The 26,146-nt window shown below is 42.0% G+C and overlaps 1 protein-coding gene across 2 annotated transcripts in view; it reads right to left on the bottom strand.

The window, feature by feature from the left end:
• Adgra3 (adhesion G protein-coupled receptor A3) overlaps positions 1–26,146 on the bottom strand; it is an 84,394-nt gene that overhangs the window by 25,043 nt on the left and 33,205 nt on the right. Inside the window, exons 7-13 of one of the 2 annotated variants that reach the window (XM_023699349.1) lie at positions 24,954–25,118; positions 21,796–21,997; positions 20,781–20,936; positions 11,602–11,763; positions 8,531–8,734; positions 1,482–1,695; positions 1,065–1,273 (exon numbers count right to left, since the gene is read on the bottom strand). In XM_023699349.1, coding sequence (XP_023555117.1) covers positions 1,065–1,273; positions 1,482–1,695; positions 8,531–8,734; positions 11,602–11,763; positions 20,781–20,936; positions 21,796–21,997; positions 24,954–25,118 — 1,312 coding nt within the window. The remainder of the gene's footprint in view (positions 1–1,064; positions 1,274–1,481; positions 1,696–8,530; positions 8,735–11,601; positions 11,764–20,780; positions 20,937–21,795; positions 21,998–24,953; positions 25,119–26,146) is intronic. The other variant, XM_023699348.1, reaches the window with a different exon arrangement.

Below are 26,146 nucleotides of genomic sequence, written 5' to 3'. Positions count from 1 at the left end.
ACAGACAGACAGGAAATTTTATTATAATCCAGACTCACTTCAAAACCATTACTGTTGGCAAAATCATCTCAAGATATTTTCTTGGTTTTTCAAGAAAAGGAAATTCCACAAAATGTGAAACACTGTACATTATTTTAAGACTATATAGCACTCTGACAAAATATTGTCTAGATACCAACTTCACAGCTGCAATTAAATAAAAGTGTGTAAGTTCTCATCCTCAAGCTGACCTTAAATCATTTCTGAGGAATGTCCTTCAGACTCCTAGCTCCTTCCACAGTAGCCTAAATATACTCCATGATGTTACTAACGTGTAATTACAATGTAAAATACCTATTACAACTAACTTCATAATTACAATCTCAGTAATCAGATTCATTTAAATGTATCTTCCTTAAAAAGACCTGTTCCTGTATATTAATAACAAGCTTCTTTACCACAAAGATTAATAAGATTCAACAAAGGTAAACAGATTGATTGGCATCAGAATTGAAAAGACGCTAAGGACGCCAGTACTGTCATTAGGGTCAGGGAGATGGCTCAGTAGAATAAGCGCCTGCCTGGCAAGAACATGGGCCTGAGTTTAATCCCCAGTTCTGGCAAAAAAAAAGCACTGTCACTAACAGCCACCAAACTGAAAATACCACCACTAATTCTGAATTCAAAGGGAGTTTAATGATGATAATGTGTAGCAGGGAAAGGCAACAATCAAAGCAGGAAAACTCTGCCAGGTAGTGAGCGCCTGGGCCCATGAATATCACAGAAGCCTCTGGGTTGACCAAATAGGACCACGTAAGCCAGTGACCTCTCCACATTTTAAGACCAACATTCAGCTGAATTGACTGACATAAAATTTACTGAAACAAAAACAATCTCACACATTTCACTTAGCAATAACACCATTTCCCTTTAAAATCAGAATTATACCGAACATCACCCCTTCCATAATTACAGGGAGCAATTTCTGCTGAAAGCCTTCAAAGAAGTCTTCAGTTTGGTTTAGTTATGCAAAGGGAAAAAGCCGAACAGTTAGTATTTATGCATAAAGTTAACAACTGTCATACCATTAAAACCGCATAGTTACTTAGGGAGTAGCACTGAACAGTAGTGATATTTTCATCTGAGTAGAGTATACGGCACCCATCGGATTTCCAGCCTCCTTGTCCATTCAGCAAATCAAAATCCCACTGGGCTGCGACTGCATCTGCTCCGTGTGCAATGCGACGCAGCGACACATTAATAGGGATGTGGCGGGTCTGTACATTCATACCATCTGGAGAAAATGAGAAATAACAGTATTTCTGAGACAAACTTCTTAAGGAAGGAAATGTCAACTTATGCCCTAATGGGCACTCTGCTGGATCTTTTCTCACTAGTGACTCATTAAAATGAGAAGGAACAAAAATAAGCATTTTTCCGCAACGGGGAACCGTAAATGACACTGTCCGGTGGGCAGAGGGTAACAGATGCGGCACACGAACCTAACTTGGTGAGAATCACAGGGGTGACCACTGTACGCCGCTTCCCGTCATCAGCCAAGTGTGTGGAATTTCCAGTGGCTGGAAAAAGCTTCCCATTGCGGAACGCGATGAGCTGGAGCTTATAAAGGGAGTCTTCAGTTAGCCTGACTTCTCTCTTTTGCTTTGGTGAGAAAAGGGAGGCGGGAAGCTGAATAGAAGCCTCAATGACAGTATTCTGAAAAATACACAGTAAAGGAAAGGTTATCTTATTAGTAGACAGAAACTAGAAAAACATCCAGACGCTTTTGTATACTTACATGTTAAACACATTTTATAGTGGCTAAGAAATACATATACAGAATTTAAAGCTCAAAACTATCAATAAGTTAACTGAAATGTGCAAATGCTACATGACTGTATATATCAGCGATGTCAAACCTTTTAGAGCTTTCAACGTTAACAACCAAGCAGCCTCAGCACTTGTGCCACAGATTTGCCACCACCACAGGCAGAGTCCCAAGAAGTACACAGAGATGGAAACTTTATTCCATTATTAATTTTATTTTTTTATTTTTTGGTGGAACCGGGGATTGAACTCAGACCCTTGCGCTTGTCAGGGACTTACTCTACTGAGCTGTCTCCCCGGCCTGAAACTTTATTTCAGAGTTTAAGGAGTAAGAAAAGGAATTATTCCCAAGTTACATTGCCCCTCATACAGTATGACGCTGTAGTACACACTAGAATTGAACAGATCCAGGGCCTCACCGCTCTTTCTCCACATCCATTTTGTAGTGGCTAAGTACAGTAAAAATAAGGCCACATATAGTGTATGAGAAACGTGAAGCTAATTTAGGTTTATGGAGCTTTAAGCTGGTTTATGATGGATTCAAATCACCAAACAATACAAAACTGACATTATACAAACACAGCAGAAGTTTAAATTCAGCAGACTCTGAATTCAGCATCAATTTTCCTGAGATGAAAAAATGTATTTTGGGAAACACAGCCACATACAGGAAAAACTAAAATACTAACTGGCCAATGGAATGTTTCTCTGACTTCATTATTGGAGATACATTAGCATTCAATTTAGAATTCAATTTGAAAAAAAAAAGGCTATGTACCAAGTAGGTTAACAACGTAATTTTTTTAATTCTCTATTTTAGGTCTTTATTATAAAGTCTTTCTCTTGCCACTAAAATTCTCCAACAGTCATGTTGCTAATAAATTTCCTCTCAAGAACCAAAGGCCGGGGCTGGGGAGATAGCTCAGTAGAATAAGCACATCCCTGACAAGCGCAAGGGCCTGAGTTCAATCCCCAGTTCCACCAAGTGAAAAAAAAAGAAAAAAAAAAAAAAGAACCAAAGGCCATCATGTTATGCAGCTTAAATAACATCTTGGTTCTGCACTATCTAACAAACACTGCCCCTGAAGCCTAAGCACGCTGTAAAATTTGACTAAAACCCACTGTTCAAATGCATCTCCTGTGCTCACTCTACCACAGCTCCGCAGCTTGTCCACATTCTCCCGCCCTCCTCAGGCTGCCCAGCGTGCCGCAAGGCTGCTGTCCCTGACTGAAATGCTCCCATGGCCCTCAGCCTGACAGACACTTTAGCTCCTCTGACTTGATTCTTAATAAGATAATTCTCTTCGGAATGCAAAGGACAGGTCAGGACAAGGCTGGTTGGTAGGAGGAGAGCCTTCCCAGCATCCTTCACACCCGGCTTCTTGGGACCCGAATCCCCCTTTCCGGGGTGCGCCTGCACAGCGCGCTGCCCCTGCCTCTGGACTCACAGCGGGATCTCTCTGCACCTATCCACACCCCAAGCAAGCTTTTGGCCTCAACGTGTAACTCCCTCAGCGCTGCCCCCGATAGCTGGGGCGTTCTGGCTGCAGATGCCTCCTTCACGTTTTGGATGCCCTCCATGCCAGGCACAAACACTTCACAAAAACAGCTCACTATTTATGAAACTGACAAAGTCTCCAAGGCATGTTTATTTTTAAATACAAAATTCCACTGAAGCAAATACTTGACTTTAAAATTATTTAACTGCCATGCTTACAGCAACGTGAGGACACAGTAGAAACCTATAAACACCTGTTGAATGCATGTTATTTAAGAAGTTCAAAATTTACTTTTACATTAAACATTGCAGGAAAAGGTTAGAAACAATCTGCCTATGAAGAAGCATTAAAGGGTTTCTGCTACTGTCACAAACATAACCAGATGTAGAAATAAAGTCTGTTATAAAGTCACTGCTTTGCAGCATATAAATTTCTTAAGTATACAACGAAGCATTCCAAAAAGAAAAACAAACAAACAAAAAACACAGATAGACCACCCCTCCCCCCTAAACAAATAGTTTTAGCTAGCTAGGAGTTCAAAATTCTGATAAAACATTCCATAAGAGACATCAATTAAAACTTAAATACTACAAAAATTCACATTATGAAAACACAGAACAGCTCTGAAAGTACTGAAGGGCCGGCCAGATAGCTCAGCAGACGAAAGCGCCTGCTTAGGCAGAGCCAGGATTCGATCCCCAGCGTGCTGTGCCTCTCCCACCTCCTGGGCACACCGAGACTACAACTGAGACTGCGTGTGGTACAACTGAGACTGGGCGTGGTGACACGCACCTGTAATCTCAGCGCTTGGGAGGCTGAAAACAGGAAGATCGCTATGAGTCTGATCTGTGTAGTGAGACACTGTAGACCTTGCACTAAATACATTTAAAAAAGTACTGATAACAGATCAAATTTATTTTTTAAGAATGTATTCCTAGGACATTCTAGAAGAAAGCTAAAAAAGGAAGTTTGTACTTTCTAGAAATCAAAGATCTTCTAGACTAAAACAGCGCAAAGTCTAGATCGTTGGCATGCCGGAGTAGCCCCCATTCAGCTGCTCCACACTCATGGCTTCGGCAGATCTTCTCAAGTCCAAAAAAGACTTTTACTAAATAATTGTAGATTCCTCGGGATGAGAGAGGGTGCTCTGGGTGTCTTGGTAAGGCACATTTCACTGTATCAATAAGATTTAGATTTTTATGCTGAGAACACAGTATAAAATTTTTGTATTTCATTTCCTGAAAAGAAATGTTAACCATTGTTTATGGAAAGGTTGTAAATCTAATGAAAAAAAAATCACTGAAGAACATTTATTTGTTACATTTATCATAATTATACCTTCTGTCTCTTGGCCTAGAGGCAAGGAATATAAAGTTTTTAACTTCATTTAACCATGTATTTATTTTAAAAATGTATGGCTTACAGCAATGAGAGATATAATAAACACACTAATTATAGTTAATAAATTGGAAAGTTCTCCCTTAAGATTTTTTGGGGAAACACATGCTCTTCATTTCTAATATAAGATCTAAAGTAAGAAAGTAAGATTCAGAGCCAAGCCTGACTGTTTAGGAGCTGGTTAGCACTGCTCAATTCCATTTAATGTCTCTGGGTTTCACCTGTTAGGCACAGCTAATGATTTTCCTAACAAGCGGTGGTGAGGACCAAGTGGGATTACAGACCTAATCAGACCCAAGGCTGTGGAGTGGTGGGTGGTATTTTAATTATCACTGCTGTGGCAACACAGAAGGTGGCTCTGCGAGTACTGGAAGAGACAAAACGCCTGGAAGTAACTCAACTGACAACAATAAGCTCAGCCTCATCATGCGCTGATACCTTCAATTCAGCGTGGCTGCTAATTTCAATAATAAACATTGATGAAGTCTGAACACGCATGAAGGCTGGTTGCTAAATTCATGTACAGCTCACTACGGTGACATTAAGCCAAAAGGAAAGTAGGTGTATAACGGATGGTAGCTGAAAGACGGAAGCACTATAACTGAATTTGAACATCTTTTCTTAAGAACGGGGCTTTCTCCATGACATCATTAATATACATTAAAATGTTCAGAAAGAATGAGCTAACAGTACATTCAGAATGAGCCAAAATCATCAGACTCAAAATAAAATACTAATTTTTGTTTTCTTGTCCACTCACCAGATTTGAAACAGAAAGGTATGATGCACCCTAATTACTGTCTCAATTATGAGTTACTCACTGTATCTCACCTTTTGATTGTCGAACAGCCTCCTGTTAGAAAGGAGCATATCTGCCTTTAGAATTACTGAGCTAATTTTCATCATAAAATCTGATTGCTAATTCTGTTTAAGAACAGTTATTGGATGCTTCTCGGTGCTGGTGATGGGTAAGGCTTGAACCCAGAGTGAAAGGAACTGCATTCCTTGTCTTACAACATACAGTCTAAAAGGGGAGACTGTCTAAAAGGCAACCACCATCACAAAACCTTCATAGTGTGCTTATCGTATGCCACGTACTATTGTGAAGGTCTCCATGTTTACCTCATGTGGCCTTTCCAAAAGGCCTTTCAGTACTATGTCATGATCCTTCGTGTAACAGAGAAGGAAGTGACATCAAAAGAGGTTAAGATACCTGCCCAAGTGTGCACAGCTGGGGGGAGGGAAAGACACATCTCAGTCACACATCAGATGACCTCACTGTGAATCAAGTCACGCCATACTGTTTAGTAAGTAACTACGCTGGAGGAGGAATGGCACCATGGGGCTGGCAGACAACGATTAATTCTGTCTGAGGAAGGAAGAGCAGAAAGATGTTGTGTACGTGGAGTCTAGGGAAAGAACCGCAGGGATTCCACCAAGCAGGGATGAACTAAAAGCACAAGAAGGGGACAGAAATCAGGGCAGGAAGCACAGAGACATTGTCTGCTCTGGCAAACTGAATAAGTGGCTTCCGCTGCGGAAAGCTCTGGACGGTGCTCCCAAGAGAAGGCTATGCAGGGCGGGCTGGGGAGGCGCTCAGGGACAGGAGAGTGCTGAATGGTAAACAACTACTGCACGAGCTCACCAACTGGGAGGGCTGCACTGGTGGGTGCTGGCTGACGGCCAGGGGCCTCAGGCAGGCCAACCTACACACAGAGATTCCAAGATGAAACCGCAACTGACAACGGTCTGGACAACATGCACAGTCCCTGTCTTAGGATGGTTCAACTTAGGATATTCTAACAGGGAGAAACACATCCAGTAGAAAATGTGCTTTCACTCTCAATCTTCTCCTGCTCTGGACATGTAGAGTGGGACACTACATTCTTGCTAAGCTGAGTAGCAATAGCCAACCTCAGCACCACAACCAAGTCCCCGGCATTCTGCATTGGCAGTGAGGTCTGGCAGAGCAGCTACCACATGTTCCATGCATTTTTTGACTTAAAATATTTTCAATTAACAAAGGGTTTGCCAGGCTGTTGAACCAACATTAAGTCAAAATGCATGTGCCTAGCATAGTACACGGCTCAAGCTAGGCAATGGTGGCAGTGAGGGGGAGATACCAAGATTGTACAAGGATGGACAGAGTGAATCCATCGGGACACCTACTGCTAAATAAAGATACTGCCCTCCCATTTGAGGGTAATGCGATCAATTACTGAACATTCAACTTGATTATCTCACTGGTACTTGGTGAAAGTATAGTCAACAAATTTAAAAAAAGAAAATGCACTATAAGTAAAAATTACCCTGGCATAAGGTTAAAATGGGAGTCCTCTGTTAAAGTACAAATGCTCAAGTACATCTTACACTACTGGTGTTAAAAATTTTTAACTGATTCTGTGTCACGGAAGATGTGTTTCTCTCTCACTGAGGTCACCACGTCTGTCTATGAAGCATGAATAATAATGTAACGTGCTCTTGCTCTCTGGTCACAGGATGATCTTCAAGGGATAGAACAGTATGAAATTAGAAAATGTGAGTGTTCACTTAAAGCATTCTACTTCAGCAGGAAGAATCTCCCTACAGAGAGGGGAAGGTGGTAAAATTGATGAAATGTAGGAGGTGTCATTATTTTTAATCTCTTTTTATCCACTCTGATCATACAAGACAGAAGGGTTCATCAATTTTAAGTGTTTCTCAGACTACAGGCCCTGCTCTCATGGGCTCGTCTGGTGCTGTCCCTGCGCCTTTCAAGGTATAGTGTTATCAGTAAAAGATACAAGAAGTAAAGGTGAGCAGGCACAAGGTGGGACACAAGTACTCTCAGGGCCTAGAGTAACACAGATTCTGCCAGTTTTCCTCTGAGGCTAGGATACTACGCAAATATACCACGGAACATTGTGTTCTAGCTGAGATTATACTGGGCAGCTGCAATATTTCTAAATTCGGCAAATTAGTTTTCCTTATGGAGGTCACCAGGGTAAAGTATGACTCGATGCATTAATTATTCATTCGCCCACTGGATACTTACTGGGTACCTGCGGTGTACAAGAATATTTAACAGTCATTTGAGCAATTATCATGCAGCCATTAAAATGGCTAGAATTCTGTTTGCAAAACCATTTGGGGACAAGCTACAAACAAAGTTCTGTGTAATTAAAAGCCATGGAGAACACAACAGCACATCCCATCTAAACCTAAATGGAAAAATGTGGCTTCATTAGAGTGCCGGACTTCTGCCTCCAACTACTTTCTTTGATGCAGTTTAGTGAAACACATCCATACCCCCAATTATAAAAATCAGAGAGAATGATTTCCTTTTGCTGGTTACAATAAAGCATACTTTTTTTCTTTTAAACACATGTCACATATTTCCATTTCTTTGGCAAAAAAATCCCAAAGCCCTGTTTTCCTGATTAAATGTCCAGCCGCAGGGCTCACCTCTCCCTTGAGTAGAGACAGTGCCAAGGGCCCACGAGATGTCTGGGGCCACAAAAGTGTTTTTAATGTCTTCAAATCAAGAGACAAAATGTGGCGGGGAGATCTGCATCAAAGAAAAGATTTCTTTTCTTTGTATCATTGCAATCCTAATCCTGAGGGATGGGCAATTAGGACCTCAACACAAAAAAGCCAAAGGCCCACAAAAGTCACTAAGGAGGTCCTACTGGGCTAAATCTCCTTTTATACAACAGCCCAACATCTCCATAATTCTCAGCCCCAACCCAAGCCTGTAAAATAATCTGGAACAAGGTTATTTTGCAAATCAACAGGCTTCAAAAACTCTAACTGCAAATAGTGTTAAGTGACTAAGAAATGTTAAATACCTTCAGTGCCAGACTAGAAAACGTGCTGGAAACGTTGCACTTGAAGCTCAGCTGCTTGTCCAGGTTCCCATCTGGATCCCGTCGCCCATAATCCGAGATGCCCGCACGGTCCGAGGCAGCTACTTTCTGGAACACGGTGCAGGTCATCCCTGTGAAGCCCGCAGCCTTGATGACATAAGCTTCCAGAGCGATGTTGGGTGAATACTTCAAAAGGCAACCAGACAAGAGTTAGGAAAGATGTTGGATCTTCAGGGAAGACACCACACACTACCACAGACTGCTCAGACACAAAGCACTACACTACACATATAATCCAAACCAGAAAGCCCTAGTTCTTTTTTTTTCCAGAACCAGGGATTGAACTCAGGCCCTTGCACTTGCCAGGGAAGTGCTTATTCCACTGAGCCATCTCCCTGACCCCTAGCCCTAGTTCTTGTTAAACAAAAACTGTGCAGGTACCTGAATAGAAAATAAGCCATAATGGAGGAAACCTCAAGTTAAAAAAACAAGCTTCTTATGTAATAAAAACAATTGCTAGATAAAAAATGAGTGAATCCCCTTAATGACCAATCTACAGAAAGCCATGAAAAGTAAGCAACAGGGTTTGAAGGTTCAACATGCTTCAGCCATATTCACTCTTCCCTTCACAGGGAGATCAAGTTAGCTCTCTGCATTCGTTTGACACATAAAAGCTTTCCACAGACTCACTCCTGCCTGTTTCTTTGAAAGAAGGACATATTAGCTCATTAAAACAGACTTAAGGAAATTAGGTTTAAAAAAAAAAAAAATCACCTGAAGAAAACTGTATCTGACCCAATGTCTTAAATACATTCAAGAGTGAGCTGAAAGCAGAAGCTTGCCTACACATACAAGCTGTCAACACCAACAGCCACAGGCCATACATGGAGGACCCCCAGCAACCCCCAACCTGGGCCACGACCTCAGCACGGCAGGCACAAGAAGTGACAAGCAGACAACCTGCACTTCCAAACCAACCAAGGTGACAGGAGTTACTCTAAATTGTAAGGACAACATGGTGTCTCTCCTTGCTTCCCTTTATGACTTCAAAGATAATAAAGAAATAAAAGTGATATAGAATTTAAAAACAAGATAACAGGAAATCAACAATGGCTGCTATATTGCATATTGTGATCTTCAAAGTCGTTCAGATTACCAGACAAAAGCAGGCAAAACCGGTCAAAAAATTGAGTATTAACTGCTCCTTCCAATATATCAATAGAAATTAGTAACGCAATTATCTTAACAATCATGTCTATGTATAAATAGATAGATCTATACATAGTCCCTTCTTTATTTTGTGCTTTCCCTCATCCCAGTTGTTCTGTCCTTTTAAGCAGTTTCTTTCCCTCTCACAATATCTACTGTACCTTCTGGATCTTATTTATTCTTTCAGTTTCTTTCACTGGAAAGAATACGATGTTTACACATGTGGGTCTGATTTATTTCTTTTATGAGTATAACCTCTAGTTGCATCCATCTACCTATAAAATCCTCGAGTATGTCCTTCTTTATACCTGGGTAGTAATCCATTGTATAAAAATACATCTATTTTATCCATTCCTCAGGTGATGGACATTTAGGTTGTTTCCAAGAGTTAGCGATTACAAATTGTGCTGCTATAAACATGGGTGCACATATATCGCTGCGGTATGAGGCTTTCATCTCATCTGGAAAAATATCCAGGAGGGCTAGAGCGAGGCTGAATGAGACTTCCAACTCTAGTTTGTTTGAGGAATTTCCACTGATTTCTACAGTGGTTGCATCATTCTACTCTCCTCCGCCTCCCAAGTGCTGGGATTACAGGCATGCACCACCACACCTGTGGCCCTTGAAATGTTTTTAAACACAAAGTAAACTTTTCCATGTGAGTAATGAGCAAGGATAAAGGATGGAACTTAAGGACCAGCCAAATAGCTCAGCAGATTAAAGTGCCTGCAAGCAGGCACAGGGCCTGGGGGTTTGACCCTTGGGCCTGCCATGCCAGCCCTGCCTCCAGGGCACACTGGAACAGCAACTGAGACTGGGTATGGTGGTGCACACCTGTGATCCCAACTCTTGGCAGGCTGTAAACTGGTGGATCACTACGAGTCTCATCTAGTAGTAACACCCTGTGTGGACCCGTCCCTAAAATACAAAAAAAAAAAAAAAAAAAAAAAAAAAAAAAAGGCATTTAAATTCAGTCTCAATGAAATACTGGGGATAATTTAAACCACCCACCAAGTCTCATGCACCTGAGGGGGCAGTACTCCAAACTACACTATAAAAATGCTAGGCTTCTGTTTTATTTACTACTCAGGAAGGCAATCTTAAACCTAATTGGTCAATAGTTACAACAAAACATAGTATTATTAAAAGACTCTCAGAAATCAATGCAAAATGATAACTTTGCATTGTACAAAACCACAAGTGGAGGTACAGATCATTCAACACTACCTGAACCCATTTAAGGAATCAGGGAATGAAAAATATGGATGAGAACGTAATTACTACGGGAACACACATTACTACACATTACTACATTTCCACACTTACAGAACATAGAGTAAGCCACACACAGAGAATTTGATAACAGTTCAGTTTGGCATAAGCAAAGTGTAATACTATTTAGTTGAGTAATTATTATGCCAATAGTTTTGCAAGTGCTGATGCACACTCCAGGTCTCTTTTAAGATTAAACCTGGAGAAAAATCAAGCACTCTCAAAGTATCCTTCAGAGCTCAGGACTGAATATTAACTCTGCTAGATGGTGGGTAACTGCCAAGAGAGCAATAAATAGTGCCCCTATTCCTGCTGCAGAAAGTTCCAGTGGGTTAGTGGATGACAACCATTCAAATCAAACATTTAGAAAGGATTTTCCAGTTGCCAAAAATTCAGATTATCACTCAAAAGCAAGATTAACTTGTAAAATGTCTTAGAAGAGGAAATTTCATACTTTGGTAACAAAAAACTATCTACCCCATGGTAGGGAACAGGGAAGAGACCAGTCTTTTGGGGGCTCCAGCTACCCATCATGGCTGTCGTCTCAGAGGCTCATGGCCAGCTGCACTTACTGTGGAGTACACGTGAGCCCCGCTGGCGAGCCGGTAGGTCGCGATGCATTGCAGACACTGCACAATCCTGCTGCAGGCTCTGGCCTCCCTCTGCGCCAGCCACAGGACACGCTCATCGGCCAGCATGATGTTGCTTGCAATGTCAACCATCACATCACCCAGCTGTGGAACGTTGGAGAAACAAAGAAGGTCCTTTAAGCCAAAGGAAGTGGTGTGATAGAATCCAAATCCTAGAGAGATGCACCCTCAGTCTGAATTCCTCCATGAAATCCCCACAGGCACTTTACTCTTCACACATTCAAATATCTTCAGATATGAACAGCATATTCAATTATGATCATCTGGCAATATTTAGCTCTGAACAGTGTACTTAGGTAGTCACTGTATCACTAGTAAAAAGACTAACATGCTGCAATGCCTCACACAGAGAGGAAAAAAGGCAATTAGATCAAGGAGAATAAAAATGTCATCCAATCCCAGAATAAAAGATTTCAACTCTTCCTCCAGAAAACCATTATATACACTTTTTTTTGTATTGGCATGAGCTCGAGTCAAACTCCATTGTCTACTCTATCTACTTTAATCTCCCGCCATCGGTAAAACAGCAGGCACGTAAAACTACTGTGGTTTCCAGTTTGTGCTGTGCGATCCAAGCTCTCTACCCTGCTATGTGGGGAATTCTCTACCTCAAGTGCACGCCTTCTACCCTTCCTCCACCCCAATGAAATGCTATAGGATCCACGACCAGGAAACAAATGGTCCCGAAGACACATTCATGTCTCCTGAGTTTGTTTTACTTGCTTCATTTACTCAGTTCTTTTTATTAGCTCAGATGTAAACACTTGTCAGGAGGTGCCAGTGAAAAGTCAACTGACTACTATGGCTGTGACCTGCGGAACCCACCACCAAGAAATGCACCGAACGGGCCAGTTAATAAGACACGCTGTTGTCAAGGACACTTGGTATCGAGCAAATGTTCATGAGAGGGAGGTCGGTCTGTGGCAGAGAACAGCAAAAGCATTCCAGAGGCAGGAGCGGAGCATTTACAAGCCAGCTGTCCTTTCATCAAGAAGGGAGCACATAAAGCGTTAAGCCCCAGTGCCGAGCCTGAAAATCACGGCTGCTTTTACAGATGTTTTTCGATCATCCCAGAAGATCCCAGCTACGATTTGCACCCCTGTTCCACATCTAATATTCTTCACAGGACTTCTAGCTCTGGAGGCTGAAGTGTCTGGGGAATAACTTCGGTCCACCCTCCCCACACTCCCATGGTTGACATTACAAAGACAAGTCTAGGGAAATCCGCCGGATCCTAGACGAAGGGGCCCGCAAGCAGGGTAAAGGCTCACCCTTCATGCGCTCAGCCCTGCTGCGGGGCAGACACTGCGGCTCTCCCCGCCTCCAGCCTACTGGCTGTGCAGATCAAGTTCCTGTAATAAATGTAAAGTTTCTGAAACCATGGAACATGGCAAGCGGTTGACAAATTTGGCCTTCGTTATTTTCTTGCTCCCCTCTTCTTTCAAGCATTTCCATGCCCAAGTCAATAGTACGTGTGGCTGGAAAGGAAGTGATTTCTAAAGTGTGTGTTCATATATAAACAGAATCACCAGATTGCTTTAAGCCCCAACCCCAATTTTGATTCAAGTTTTAAGAAATTGGATACTGACTTTGTATTGCCCTTGCCGTCGGGTTTCCCAATCATTTCTTTATTTTATTTCCAAGGTAAACCTCTAAGGGCGGTGACACCACAATATGCTTGGACGTACACCCTCATGCACTACCACAGGAGGCCTGCAACAACAGCCAATAGCCACCAATGTCCATTTACTTCATATTGATCAATCTTCATTATTGTTCCTTTATCATATCTACTGTCCACTATTCATTTAGGTCAATGTGAGGCAGATACTGCCCTGAGCTAGCGATACAGCAAAGAAAGAATCATACATGCTCTACCTTCCAGTGTACAACCTAGTGAGGAAATCAACAAGACGCGTAAGTAATTCCACTTCTAAAAAATGAGGCAGCTTTCCAAAACAGCTATGCAGAAGCAAGCAAAATAATATATGACGGTGAGTAATGACATTTATCCCACACACCCTATCTTAACTAGTTCACATGATCTGGAGCTGTATTTTTCCCTAACCTAAGACATTAACAAACTGAACTACCAAAGAAAGAATGACGTTCCCCAGGAGTGACAATATATGCCTCAGCACTTTGGAGGCTGAGGCAGAAGGATCACTTGAGTCCCAAGGGAAAACATAGTAAGGTCCTGTCACAAAATTAAAAAAAAAAAAAACACCCTAACATCAAGATTGGTGGATTTTATTCACTTCATTTTATTAAACCCACAGGAATATCAGCCCCTGGTACCCCTGGTACATTTTCTTTTAACTAAGAACAGGCGTGGTGGTAAATGCTGTTCCACCAGACGCCTCTAATGCTGGAGTTACAAACACAAGTGATGACTCTGATCCTCCCGGCACTGAATACACCCATCAGGCATTTATACAGGGGTCAGACTAATCAGCCTCAGCTCTGGAAGGGAATTAGGAGTAGCTGGGATAACTATGTTTTTGTCCATTGCTGATTTGTTATTTCAACTTTTTACATACAAATGAAACAGATAGGGGCCAGGGAGATAGCTCAGCAGCTTAAGCACCTGCCTGACAAGCACAAGGTCCTGTGATCAATCTGTGGCACCAAAAATGAAAGAAACAGATAAATGAGGCAAAGCAGGCAAATGTGCTCAATGACTATCAGAAATGAAATTCCTAGTGATGAAAAATATCAGAGACAAAGTGCTGATTCTACTGTAAGGAACTGCTACTATAACAGGAGCTATCCACAGAGCTGTACAATGACAACTTAATATCTTTTTTTGCAGATTTAAACATACGGACTTAATGAGACTGTGACGGGACCCGACAGTCAAAGTTCATCCGTCTTCCCCAGAATTACGCTGAGAAAGGCCCAAGGAACGCCAGCACAGCTGCGCCACTTGTGCTGCTTGCAGTAAAGCATCTCTTCTGGGAAGGTAGATCGAATACAGAGAGCTAGTTTCAGAGGAGAGCGAGCCGTTTTTCTCACAATTTGACACAAAATGGCTAAGAACTGAGGAAAGGGATTTGTTGCCAAAATATTCCCTAGAGCAGATAATCATAAAATGCTATATGCTTCTGGGGCTTGGGTAGAAAAGTACTTCTGAATCTGTTATAGAAGCCAAGAAAGGAATAAAAAGTACACAAGAAGGATAAAAATGCATGAAGAGGGACACTGGATTAAAAAGGTATTCCTGAAATATGACACACAAAGATAGTAGAAAAGCTTCTAACAGCACTAAAAAGCACTGGATTTCTCCTCGGCCTCCTTCCCTGAAGGCTGTCGCAGCCACAGGAGGGCCAGAAGGAGCCAGGAAACTGTGCTTGCCCCTTCACACGACCTTGCAAGGACAGACAGGAAGCAGGTGGGACAGCCTATCGAAGATGAAATGGTAAAGAGTCCACAGTGTCATATGAACAACCATGACAGCACTCGATGTCATAAGTTTGGAGAGACAGGCTATTCCATGTTCTTTTTAATATGGTTTGGAGTTGGGACCAAAATTAGGTCAAAATCATCCATAACGCTAAGAATGAACTTGACATCATGTCAAACATGTAAAATATAAACATAGTATTTAATTTTAAGGCAGTAGGCATACAGTGTTCAAAACTGAAAGTGGAATATTTATCTTGCTTGAAATTAAATACTCCTGGGCTGAGGAGAGAGCTCAGTAGAATAAGCACCTGCCTAGCAAGTGCAGGGTCCTGAGTTCTCAAGGCCCAGTACTACAAAAAAAAAAAAAAAAACCTATGAAATTAAATGCTCCTAGGTCTAGATTTCAAGTCTACCAAAAGCTAGATGTTCTGGAGCAAATCCATGAGCCTCTCTGAAAGCCAGTTTTGTGTTCAGAATGTCTCATCCCATATTAAAAGAAACAAAATGCAGAAGACAACCTTCCACACACCTAGCAGTTACATAAGGGACGCGTGCAGATCTTAAAGAGGGTCAGCGATGCAGCCCCTTTACCAGCTAAGCACGGAGCAGCAAGGGATCCCTCCATCAGCTCTGATAATGAGAAAAGCACGAATTACAGCTTCCTCTACAGCTGGGACTGGCAGCGGGCAGCTGTCTGGGGACAGATCCAAAGTTCACTATGATGACATCGGTAGCAGCCCAACTGATATGATCAATATTTACTTTCTCTGAATTACACATTCACTACAACACTGAGGAGGCCTTAGCAGTCTTAAGGTACGTTGGGACTGCGAAGGAACCACTCAGTTTTGGAAGTCAGATTTTTAAAAGGCTACTTACATGACTGTGTACCAAGTACTTAGGGGTCCTATGGAGTCAACAAGACGTCGCCCTGTGACCATCCTCAGAATGTATGGCAAAGAGGCAAGCTCCAACTCTGCCCCCGTGGAAGGGTAAGAGAATGACATGGAACACACGGGAAGGGAAGTGAAGGGGAAAGAGGTGGAGCACAGCATGTGTAGAATAAATATTCCGTGTATTCTCCACTTCTTAAGAGAAAGAACTCGTAGTCTACCCTGTGAGCAACAGTTTTTCTTAAACTCGTAGAATGTAAATAACAGAGAGGAAATCCAGACTGGAGAGGAAGAAGAGGCCCAGACAAGTTACAAATGCGTGCCAACAGCAGAGCGGCTACAGTGGGGAAAAGTGAATTCTTGGAGTACTCCTAGTCAAGGCAACAAAGACAAATTTATAATTATCAACACAAAACAGAACATTCTCTCAAGGCAAATTTTTTTCATTAAAACAACAACAACAACAACAAAACAGTTCCAGGAATGTGTGAAGAAGGCCACCGCACACAAGTGTACTTTACGGGCACCACCCCCAGGCCACACTTTCACCGTGAAGGGGAATATTTAACTCCAAGGCCTCCTCCAAGCCTCTCAAGGAAAGCAGTTTTGGTTTTGACCTTTTTTCCTGATTATAAAAATGTACGTGTGCTTCCCTGTCTGTCTGGAAATGTGGAGGACCGAGAACTCTGCCTGGCTCTCCTGAGACAAATGAAAATGCTGAAGGAAATCAGTTAACTTTGTGGCTGCGTGGCAAGAAAAGCAAGACTCCTCCAGGGCCCAAGAAAAACATGACAGCAGGGATCAAGCAGCGCGAACCCTGGCCAGTGAGGCTGGATCTGCTCACAGAGCGAGGTCATGCCGCAGGAGCGCGTCACGGCCACCTCCTGTAGAGTTGACGACACCACGGGAAACCACAGCTCCACAGACAGGGACAGCAGGGAGGTGCCACTGACCAGACTTAGGCTCCTGCAGCAGGACCAAACATGTCTTCTCGGACTATCCATTAGCACAAGGCAACCTTTACCGAGGCCAGATCCACATCCTGCTATTGTCAGAAAACCATCAATGTAAGGACTGATCCCAAAAGGAGTTTCTACCTTGGTATGGAGCCTGGGCGTTGGGCAGAGGCAAACAAATCACACTTAATGATACGTCAGACCGTTCTCATTAACGTCCCCGATCATCGACATTCATCACACTGTTCTCTAGACCATCAACAGTGTGCAACCAGGAAAAGAGCAGCTCTGTCTCATGTATGAATAGATGAACTAATTATTATTTACTGATGAGGAGCTGTCTAGAAAACTGCAGCTTACGACCTGCAAAATGGTATGAATACATTTAGTAAGGCAATCAGGCCCAAGCCGCACAGTTTCAAGAAACCATAATGAAGGAAAATAGAATATGGTCCATACATGGAATGATACTAGCTAATACATTTAATGATACTAGCTAATTCTCACATTATAAGAGCAATCTTTAAAGGTCACTCTGTTTTAGAAAAACTGTGGATGAAACACACCTTCCAAATTTTGCTTTTAAATGATCCAGCGTTAAAAAGAAAATCTGGGGCCGGAGAGGTAGCTCAGTAGAATAAGCGCTTGCCTGGCAAGTGCAAGGTCCTGAGCTCAATGCCTGGTAACACAAAAAAAAAAGAAAAGAAAAAGACAGAAAATCTGTACATAAAAATATACATGAATTTAGCAGGAAACCAGCCTAGGGTACATGCATGTCTCTCTCTCATATTTAAAATGAGAGCACAATAAAAGCATTATTAAACATAACCAAATCTTTTTATGCACATTGTCATCTCTTGAAATGGATATACACTACTTTCACAAGATAAATATGGACTAGACCCTTGTGCTGCCTGGCAGACAAGCCTGGACTGTGTTTTAAAAGACCACTAAATACATCACTTTGACAGCTTTTAGGAAACATTTTGAGAAGTAAAAGGGTACTGACTAAACTCAATCACAGTTTAAAAAGGAAGTGTCTCGCAATATTTTAATTAGAAAATTATTTGTAGCAGAATTAATTTTGGACATAGTACAATAATCACTTAATGATTTGTCCACCAAGTATATGAATTTTAGGACATCAGCATAATTTTATGCAATCTTAATTAACTTCAAATGAAGTCTGAAACCTCAAAATTTATTTTTACCATCTATAAATAGTTGAAAGCTATAGCCTGCAGTTTGAGTTCCCAAAGAACCATACAGGATGTCAGTCAGCACATCTCAGACAATATTTATATCCCTATGATTCAATATTTTCCTCTCTTATTTATACTTAATAAGCTGTTGTTGCTTGTTTCCAAATATAACAATTAACTTTGTGACGATATTAACAAGTCAAAATGACAGCAACTGTCTTCCAATTAAATTTTTAAAAAGTAAATCATTCATGACTTTTTTTTCCCTCTCTTTTTCAAAGTTGGTTGTTTGTTGGTTAGGTTTGTTTTCTATTTCTGCCCTTTTTTTTTTTTTTTTTTTTTTTTGAGATACAGCCTTATACAGTTCAGGCTGGCCTTGAACTCACTATGGAACCCAGGGTGTACTGGAACCCAGGGTTTTCTTCTGCCTCGGTCTCCCGTACACTGAGATCACAGAATCGCTCTCTTTGATTCTGAGACCGCGAGGATGTTAATTTGCTGACCCTATAAAGCTAGGCCCAAGCACTGCAAATGGTCTGGGTGTGGATTTTCTCACTTTTGCCTACAAACCCTAGAAGTTAAACAGGGCCAGTGTCACCCTAAAACAACAACAAGCACACAGTTAATTAATAATTTACTGCTATGGCTTAGGTCTAGATATCACCCTAAGCCTCCTGTGGTCACAGGTGGTGCTTCTGCAGAGGTGGCTGACCTTGAGTACGTGATGCTGGAGTTGATTTACAGTACAGTGCTAGACTCCAAAGCACTAAGATTAAGGGTGTGGGTGCTGCCCACTCTGAGCAGCCAGGATAAGACAAAAGGGATACGAAGAGCCTCAGTCATCCCTCACTCGCTTTGCTACCTTCTGCCCACCATGAACTGCTTCTCTTCTGCGACATCTGTCTGCCACGCCACCCAGCGTTGGAGCTAGCTGACTGTTGACTAAAACCTCTACAAACGTGAGCTACATAAACCTTTCCTTCTTTACCTTTGGATACTGAGTATTTTATCACAGCAACGAGAAAGGTAATGACGACATCATAAAACCGTATCTATTTCCAGTTCCAAAGAATGCTTGCACCTAATAACATCAAAGCAGCAGAGTTTACTCCACGTATTAGAGCTGAGCTTGAATCTCGGGGCACCACACTGCTCTTTCCAGTGAAGAAGTAAGAGAGAGCCCCTGGCACCAAACACAGCGACAAGGGAAGAAACATGCATTATAAGCAGGGAGAGTCAGTGCTAACATCCCAAATGTCCTTGCAATTATTCTAGTAAGTCACATATTTCACTTCCAGAAGCAACCAATCATGAGGGCTGCTAATCTGTGATTATAACAATGAGGAGGAGGAGCAGCACCGCAGCCAGAACCCAAACTGCTTCTCCCAGGGCTAAGGGGACTTAGCACGGGGACGTGGCTGTGGCCCGCGGTGCAGTCAGGTAGAAACAGTTTGTTAGAAAACTGGGCGATTAACGGTGCTTAACGTTTAACAGTAAAGCTGCAATGTTTTCTGATCACCCAGCAGAAAACCTCTTCGCCTGGGAGCTACCACACGCACATTGTCTTCTTTGTTTCCTTTCCTAACTACAACCCAAAGTGCTGAACATGCTTCAGTCATGGTTCCAAAACTTATTATCAAAATATAAGACAATAATCCATACAGAAGCAAAACATTTTTTAACATCCTTGGTTCAATGACTTAGGGGTACAAGCACACGATTCACTGCTCTGCAGTACCAAAGGCACTGAGATGACCCTACATAAACACGAAGGCTTTGTTTAGCCAGTTCCCCAAAACTATGGAAGAGAGGGCAATAGAGTATTCAAAGTGAGTATGGTATTACCAAAAACACTTCTAGGCAGAGTCAGGGAAGGATCCGTTTCTCAATCCTGTCAAATGTATACCCATACACAAATCAACTAATTTCCATTTGCCTTCAGTTTATGTCTAGATTCCTCCTAACTCTAAAATTCATTTCAGTGTGACAACTCAATTCATCTTTAAATCTTCTATTTGTTGCTTATTCATTCTGAAATTCACAGTTCCGTTTTTTCCCCTAATGGATACTATGTTGACAAGTATATCATAGTTAATGTTCAACTGATATTTGCAAATTATATGTATATGCATGGTATCATGACGTTCATTACATGCATATATTGTATAATGCTCAAATCGTGGTAAAAACATTTCCTGGAACAATTAACATTTCATTAAATTTATATCATTTGTATATTCTGATCATTTGGGACTCTGACAGTCTCTCATTTCCCCAGGATATCACAAAAGTAATTAGGTAGTGCACAAGACATGGGTGACTAACGCAGTGGTACAGACGAGGGAAATCCCAGGGGCAAAGGTAAGTAGCCATGGCTGACGCAGAGAGGATGCAGGAGTCTGCTTTCTGCTACACTCTACCCTCTACTGTATCAAAGTGCCTTAAAATGTCCAAGTGCTGAAAAATCATCTCTTTCCAACAACTCACAGGTCACTATACCAACTGCAGCATGACATTCTCAATGATAATTCTGCAAAATGAAAAGCATATGTACTTCCAATATGGCAAAGCTTTAAAACTACAGATTCGACTCTACCAACATTTGCTCCCACCGGATACTGCAGAGCTGAGGTCAGGAGAATTACCTCTTTTGACTTTTCCTCTTTGGTGAATCTTCCAAACTTTTCTATCATTTCCGCCACAAATATGACATCCATTTTGTCAGAGAAGTTGGCAGCTTCCACGGTGTAAGCCAGCAGCTGGCGAGCTGTTGCCACCGCATTGGTGAGATTGAGGGGCATCTGCATGAGAAGCGAAGGGGCGTGGTTTGAAAAGTGGCTGAGACATTTCTGACGCGTAAACTCTGCATTTCACGACCCAGCAATGAACTGAAACTATTACTGACTCATCATAGTCCTAAAATGTTTTTTCAAATTTTAACGGAGAAGACCCTCAGGAAGTTTTTCAGAACCTGAACTATACAATGATACCCAAAACCATGTCTCATAAACATGCAGCATCATCTCCTCCTCTCTGCTACCCAAATTCTACACATACCTCGTCCGGATTGCTCAGGAAAGCCTTTCCGGAGGACTCCAGCAGGGAGGGATCAATAGCTTCCCGGGAACCACTACTGCACAGAGTGTGAACCACTTACTCCTACACGGTATTTATCTCTCTTGCCAGTCGTGCTTAGCATTCTTTTATTGACTGACTTAAACACTAGCTTAGCCCTAAGCACTGCAAAAAGGGTGAACTGGTGCTAAGGAACAGAGAGCTGAGCAACACAGACGCCACCTCCCAGGTGCTCGCTGCCTGGTGAAGTTTAAAGAAAGGTGAGTAGAAGCCGGGGCAGCACAGGTCACAAGACTCGTGCACGTACTGGAAGGCTCACCGGTGCCAAGTGGAAAACACACGCGCCCCAGACCGGAAGCAGGGCTGGGATCCTGCCCGGTGGGCCCACACAATAAAAGGGATTTAAAAGGTGTAGAGTCAGTCAGTGACTAGAAAGAAAGAGGGACAGCATGCAGAGCGTGATTCCAAGGATAGATCAATCAGTGGAGATATTTAGATCAAAGCTGTACTTTGCTCAGCATTTATAAAAATATGAATGCCACATCTATTCACATTTTAAAACAAATCTGAAAATTTTCTAGTTACCTGATTAAACATATAAAGAACTCGAGTGACATCGTTCGCATACTGGCAGCGAGAATAATCATCATCAGCCCAAAAGCCACCTCTGTCACATCTGCGCCAAGCCTTCCTTTCGTCCTGTGGGTTCCCGGGGTAGATCCCGCTGCCAGGGGTGTTCCGGGTGCACTGCAGATGTGCGGTGATGCCCGCCAAGGTCCGGGGCCACCTACAGCGGGATGGGCAGAAAAGTTCTAAGAAAACCTAGAGGGACCGTTAGGTCAGGCGCAACAACAACAGGAAGAAACAAGGATTTAGCATATATTTACATAACTACAGAGAAAAGCCAAGAAAGAAGCACAAAAGTCACTGAAGAATAAAGGCTCACATTTCTTCTAGAATAAAGAATCAGATTGAGCCATTTGTAGGAAAATGAATGCATCTTGAGACCATAAAGCTGAGTGACAAAAATTAGACACAGAAAGTTAAATATTGCATTGTTTCTTACATGAGAAATTCAAAGTATAATTTAAGAAGAAGAAAGGTTGATGATAGGAAACAAGAGAGATAGAGATCTGTTAAGATGGGAAGAGGACCAGGGGGAGGGGAAGACAGCAAGAGGGGGAGGGTACGGGAAGTCCAAAGAATCAGGATAGAATATGTACATGTGCCCAATCCCCAGAACGGGGGTGAAGGTATTCATTATATGTCACCAACATATACTAATAAAAATGAGGAGCATTCTGATATTCCCAGAGACAGTTAACTGGTAGAGGTTAGTTTCCTCTGGTTCATCTGATAGAGCAGGCATCATGGCTTACTCTGAACACCACCTTTCCTCTGGAAAAACTGGGATTTTGTTGTGCACTAAGTGCAGGAGCTATATAACCAGCCCCGGGCAAAGGCTTCAGATGCTGCGTCTCTAGGGGATGCCCCCTGGCAGAAACATGGTACAAAGATTGCTGTCCTTATCCTCCCACTGGAAGAATAAATTCTGTATGGTGTCGTCTAGCATGAAGAAGTCCACTCCTGAATTCTTCTACAGCCACCTGTATCTTTGTCCTGCTAGGACACAGTTGCGTATTCTACCACAAGGACATTTATTTTAGCTCAGAGCACAACTCTATGCTGGGTCCCCGGAGTCCTGGCAAATTTCTGGATGTGGACATGGTGTTAAAGACGTCCAAATACTGCCCGTAACGAAATGCTCAGGGAAAGCTAGTCACTAACCCGGAGACAACACAAACCTGTTGACACAGGTCAGCACGCTTTGGGGCTAAAGCTTTGTTATTAGAGCTTTATTTCTCCAAAAGTGGATGTGAAATTAAGTGTCCCTCAATACACATTATGGCTGATTCATAACATAGGAACCACTAAATTATAGTATCAGTCACATCAAAATAGAATTCATTCTCAAAACCATACCAAACAGATCAAGCAACACAATTCAATCTTATTAATGCAGTGGGAGCTCAGTTGTATCGTATTTTAAGGAGCACCAAAAGATAAATAATGCATAAATCTGTTAAATATTTAGATTTTTCTTCTATTTTTAAAACTCAGTACCAAAAATTCACCATAAAGAAAAAACATCATGGTTCTTTAATAGCAGATGCTGAACCTAACAGTTAGCTGATGTGACCCATGTTTAAAGTAGGCAATGAAAGTATAGCTCGGGGCCGGGGAGACGGCTTAGTGGAATAAGTGCTTCCCTGGCAAGCACAAGGGCCTGAGTTCAATCCCCGGTTCCGCCAAAAAAGAAAAAAAAAAGTATAGCTCTATATTTGGTGCACATAAAGGACATCCCTTGGCAATAATAAATGCTGGTGGCCACATGCATGTGTCAAACATAATATTTTTAATATTTTTTTAGAAAAAACAGAAAAGCAATAAAGAACAGGTGAATTCATGATTACTGCTTCTCCTTAGTTTGGGAAGATTAATATCACAGGGTTTTCTTATTCTTAAAGACGGGTTATTGCACCAAAGTGGCAAGAGAACCCACCAGCGACAATGCGAAGCCAGCATTAAATAATCTTCACACTGCCTAAAAAAGCAAGGTCTTCCCTTTGTGCCCATCAACTATAAACTCATCACTAAAGTCCCTGAAAATAAAGAATACCAAGGTAGTAAGAAACAGGATTTGAGTAGAATCTAAGGTAAAAGATGGTATTTGTCACGAGTTCTATACTGTCCATTAAAAATGAAAATGAACTCATCTGCTCACCTGAATGTAATTCCAACTAATGCCCCTGGGATTCTAATGATTCCCCAAGTGTCAAATTACCCAATGGCTTGCAATTCCCAAAGCGCTTGTCACTTTATTCCCAGAAGAATGGAACAGAAGAAAATTAAGTGTACTTTCTAATTATGACACCACAATTGCCAGTCGTTATGTGATTTAGCAATAGGAGCCCTCTCAAAGTTCATCCATAAAAGAATCTTCTGAAAAACAAGATGGTACCAATGGACTGTCTGAATTTTTTGTTTGTTTGTTTGCATTACCACAGATTGACCTGGGGACCTTACATTGTCAGACAGTACTTACGCTGCTGAGCTATGTCCCTGGCCCCAAGTTCTGTGGAGGTTTTTCACAGAACTGGGGATTGAACTCAGGACCTTGCACTTGCTTATGATGCTGAACTATTTCCCTGCTGTCTGAATTTTATACTATTTTCACCAAAATATTTTCCCAAAGTAGCGGTCAGCAGCTTATATAAATTATTTGTTCAAAATAATTTACTTTCTAGAGACTCTTTGCCAAGAGGTTTGAAATAAAGTTCAAGCATTTTTTTTTTTAAATCTCCATAAAGGATTCTGAAACTATCATTCTAAAGGATAATCTTTAGACAGACATTAGAATATATGTTCATTTTTCTCAAATTTTTATATTGAGAATGGGAGTTCAATTAAATGCCTCTGAAGATAAAAAGAGTTTGGACAAATCAGACTCTTTTTTTTTTTTTTTAATCTGCTTTTATTTATTTATGTGTGTGTGTGTGTGTGTGTGTGTGGCCAGCTCAGCCCACCAGGGGGCGGGGCTGGCTGGCATGTGGTGCTGGGGATTGAACCGTGGTCCCTGTCCCTGTGCTTTGCTAAGCTTGTTCTAAGTAGGTGCTTTAGACCACTGAGCCATTTCACCAGCCCCCAATTCAGACTCTTGGAGAACTTTGCATACCACTGACCTGAAATCACCTTTATTGTTCACCACTCTCTCTGGAGGACAATATTGGGCAGAGCTCTCTAACACCACAATATCAACAGTCCTTGTATTGTTGCCACGTTTGGTCTGGACATGACAGCCCCAGTTTCCAGTAGATCCAGCCTGAATATTAGAAATGGTTAGGGCACTGCATGAAAAAAAAGATTTTAAAAAGAGAAAACATGATTAGCCCCAAAGGGAGACCACAGGTTTCAGTCTTTCACTTACACATATGTCTGAATGCATGCTGCAAAGCCAAGTCTTGTTAGATAAAAAAAACTAAGTCACCGTGACGGACCCTCCCTTTTAAATCCTCCTGTGGTGCATCAAGCCAAGGGGACAGATCCTTAAAATACAATCAGAGCAGCAGGAGGGACATGAATACAGTGCAGTGGTACGCAAGGTGTGAGGTTTCTGCTTGCCAGGAAAGGAAGACCAGAACGAGTCCTCGAGGCCAAGAAAGGCCGGCCACACTGGGAGTACCTCAGCATCGCTGCAGCGAAGCCTGCATAAGTTTCCACATCACCGCTACCTCTCCAAAGCCTCTCAACAAAACATTCAAGCACAGGGACGACCAAATCGCCCAGCTGATTAAAGTACCTGCAAGCAGGCGCAGAGGACAGGAGTTCCATCCCCAGGCCTGCCATGCCAGCCCCACCCCCAGGGCGCACTGAGACAGCAAATGAGACTGGGTGTGGCGACACATGCCAGATATCCCAGCACTTGGGAGGCTGTAAACAGGAGGATCAGTACAAGTCTGATCTAGTAGTGAGACCCTGAACACCCTGCAGACCCTTCCCTAAAAATAATACAAATGATTTTTTATTACATCTCGTGTTCCATTGGCTGTTATTGGGCTATTGAGAATGGTTATATCTTGTCGATTCAGTTTTGGTAATTTGTAACTTTCTAGGAATCTGTCCATTTCTTCTATGTCTTCTCTTCTGTGAGAGTAGAGATTCTCAAAGTAGCAGTTAGTTGGAATGATTCTCACCCTGACTAACTATATATACAGACACCTGTGAACTAAGCAACTGCACTGAAGATAGATAGAAATTTATAATAGTAGGTTCATGCCTAGAGTGCCTGTCATTCTGGTCTTCTGAATAGGGGATGCTTGTCTTGACATGCCAGTTGCTGCTGTGCTGTCTCTCGGGTAGATGATTGTTCAAAAAG

Source organism: Octodon degus, unplaced genomic scaffold (genome assembly GCF_000260255.1).
Source record: "Octodon degus isolate 3935 unplaced genomic scaffold, OctDeg1.0 scaffold00006, whole genome shotgun sequence".
NCBI classification, from domain to species: Eukaryota; Metazoa; Chordata; class Mammalia; order Rodentia; family Octodontidae; genus Octodon; species Octodon degus.
This window is presented reverse-complemented; position numbering and strand designations above follow the sequence as displayed.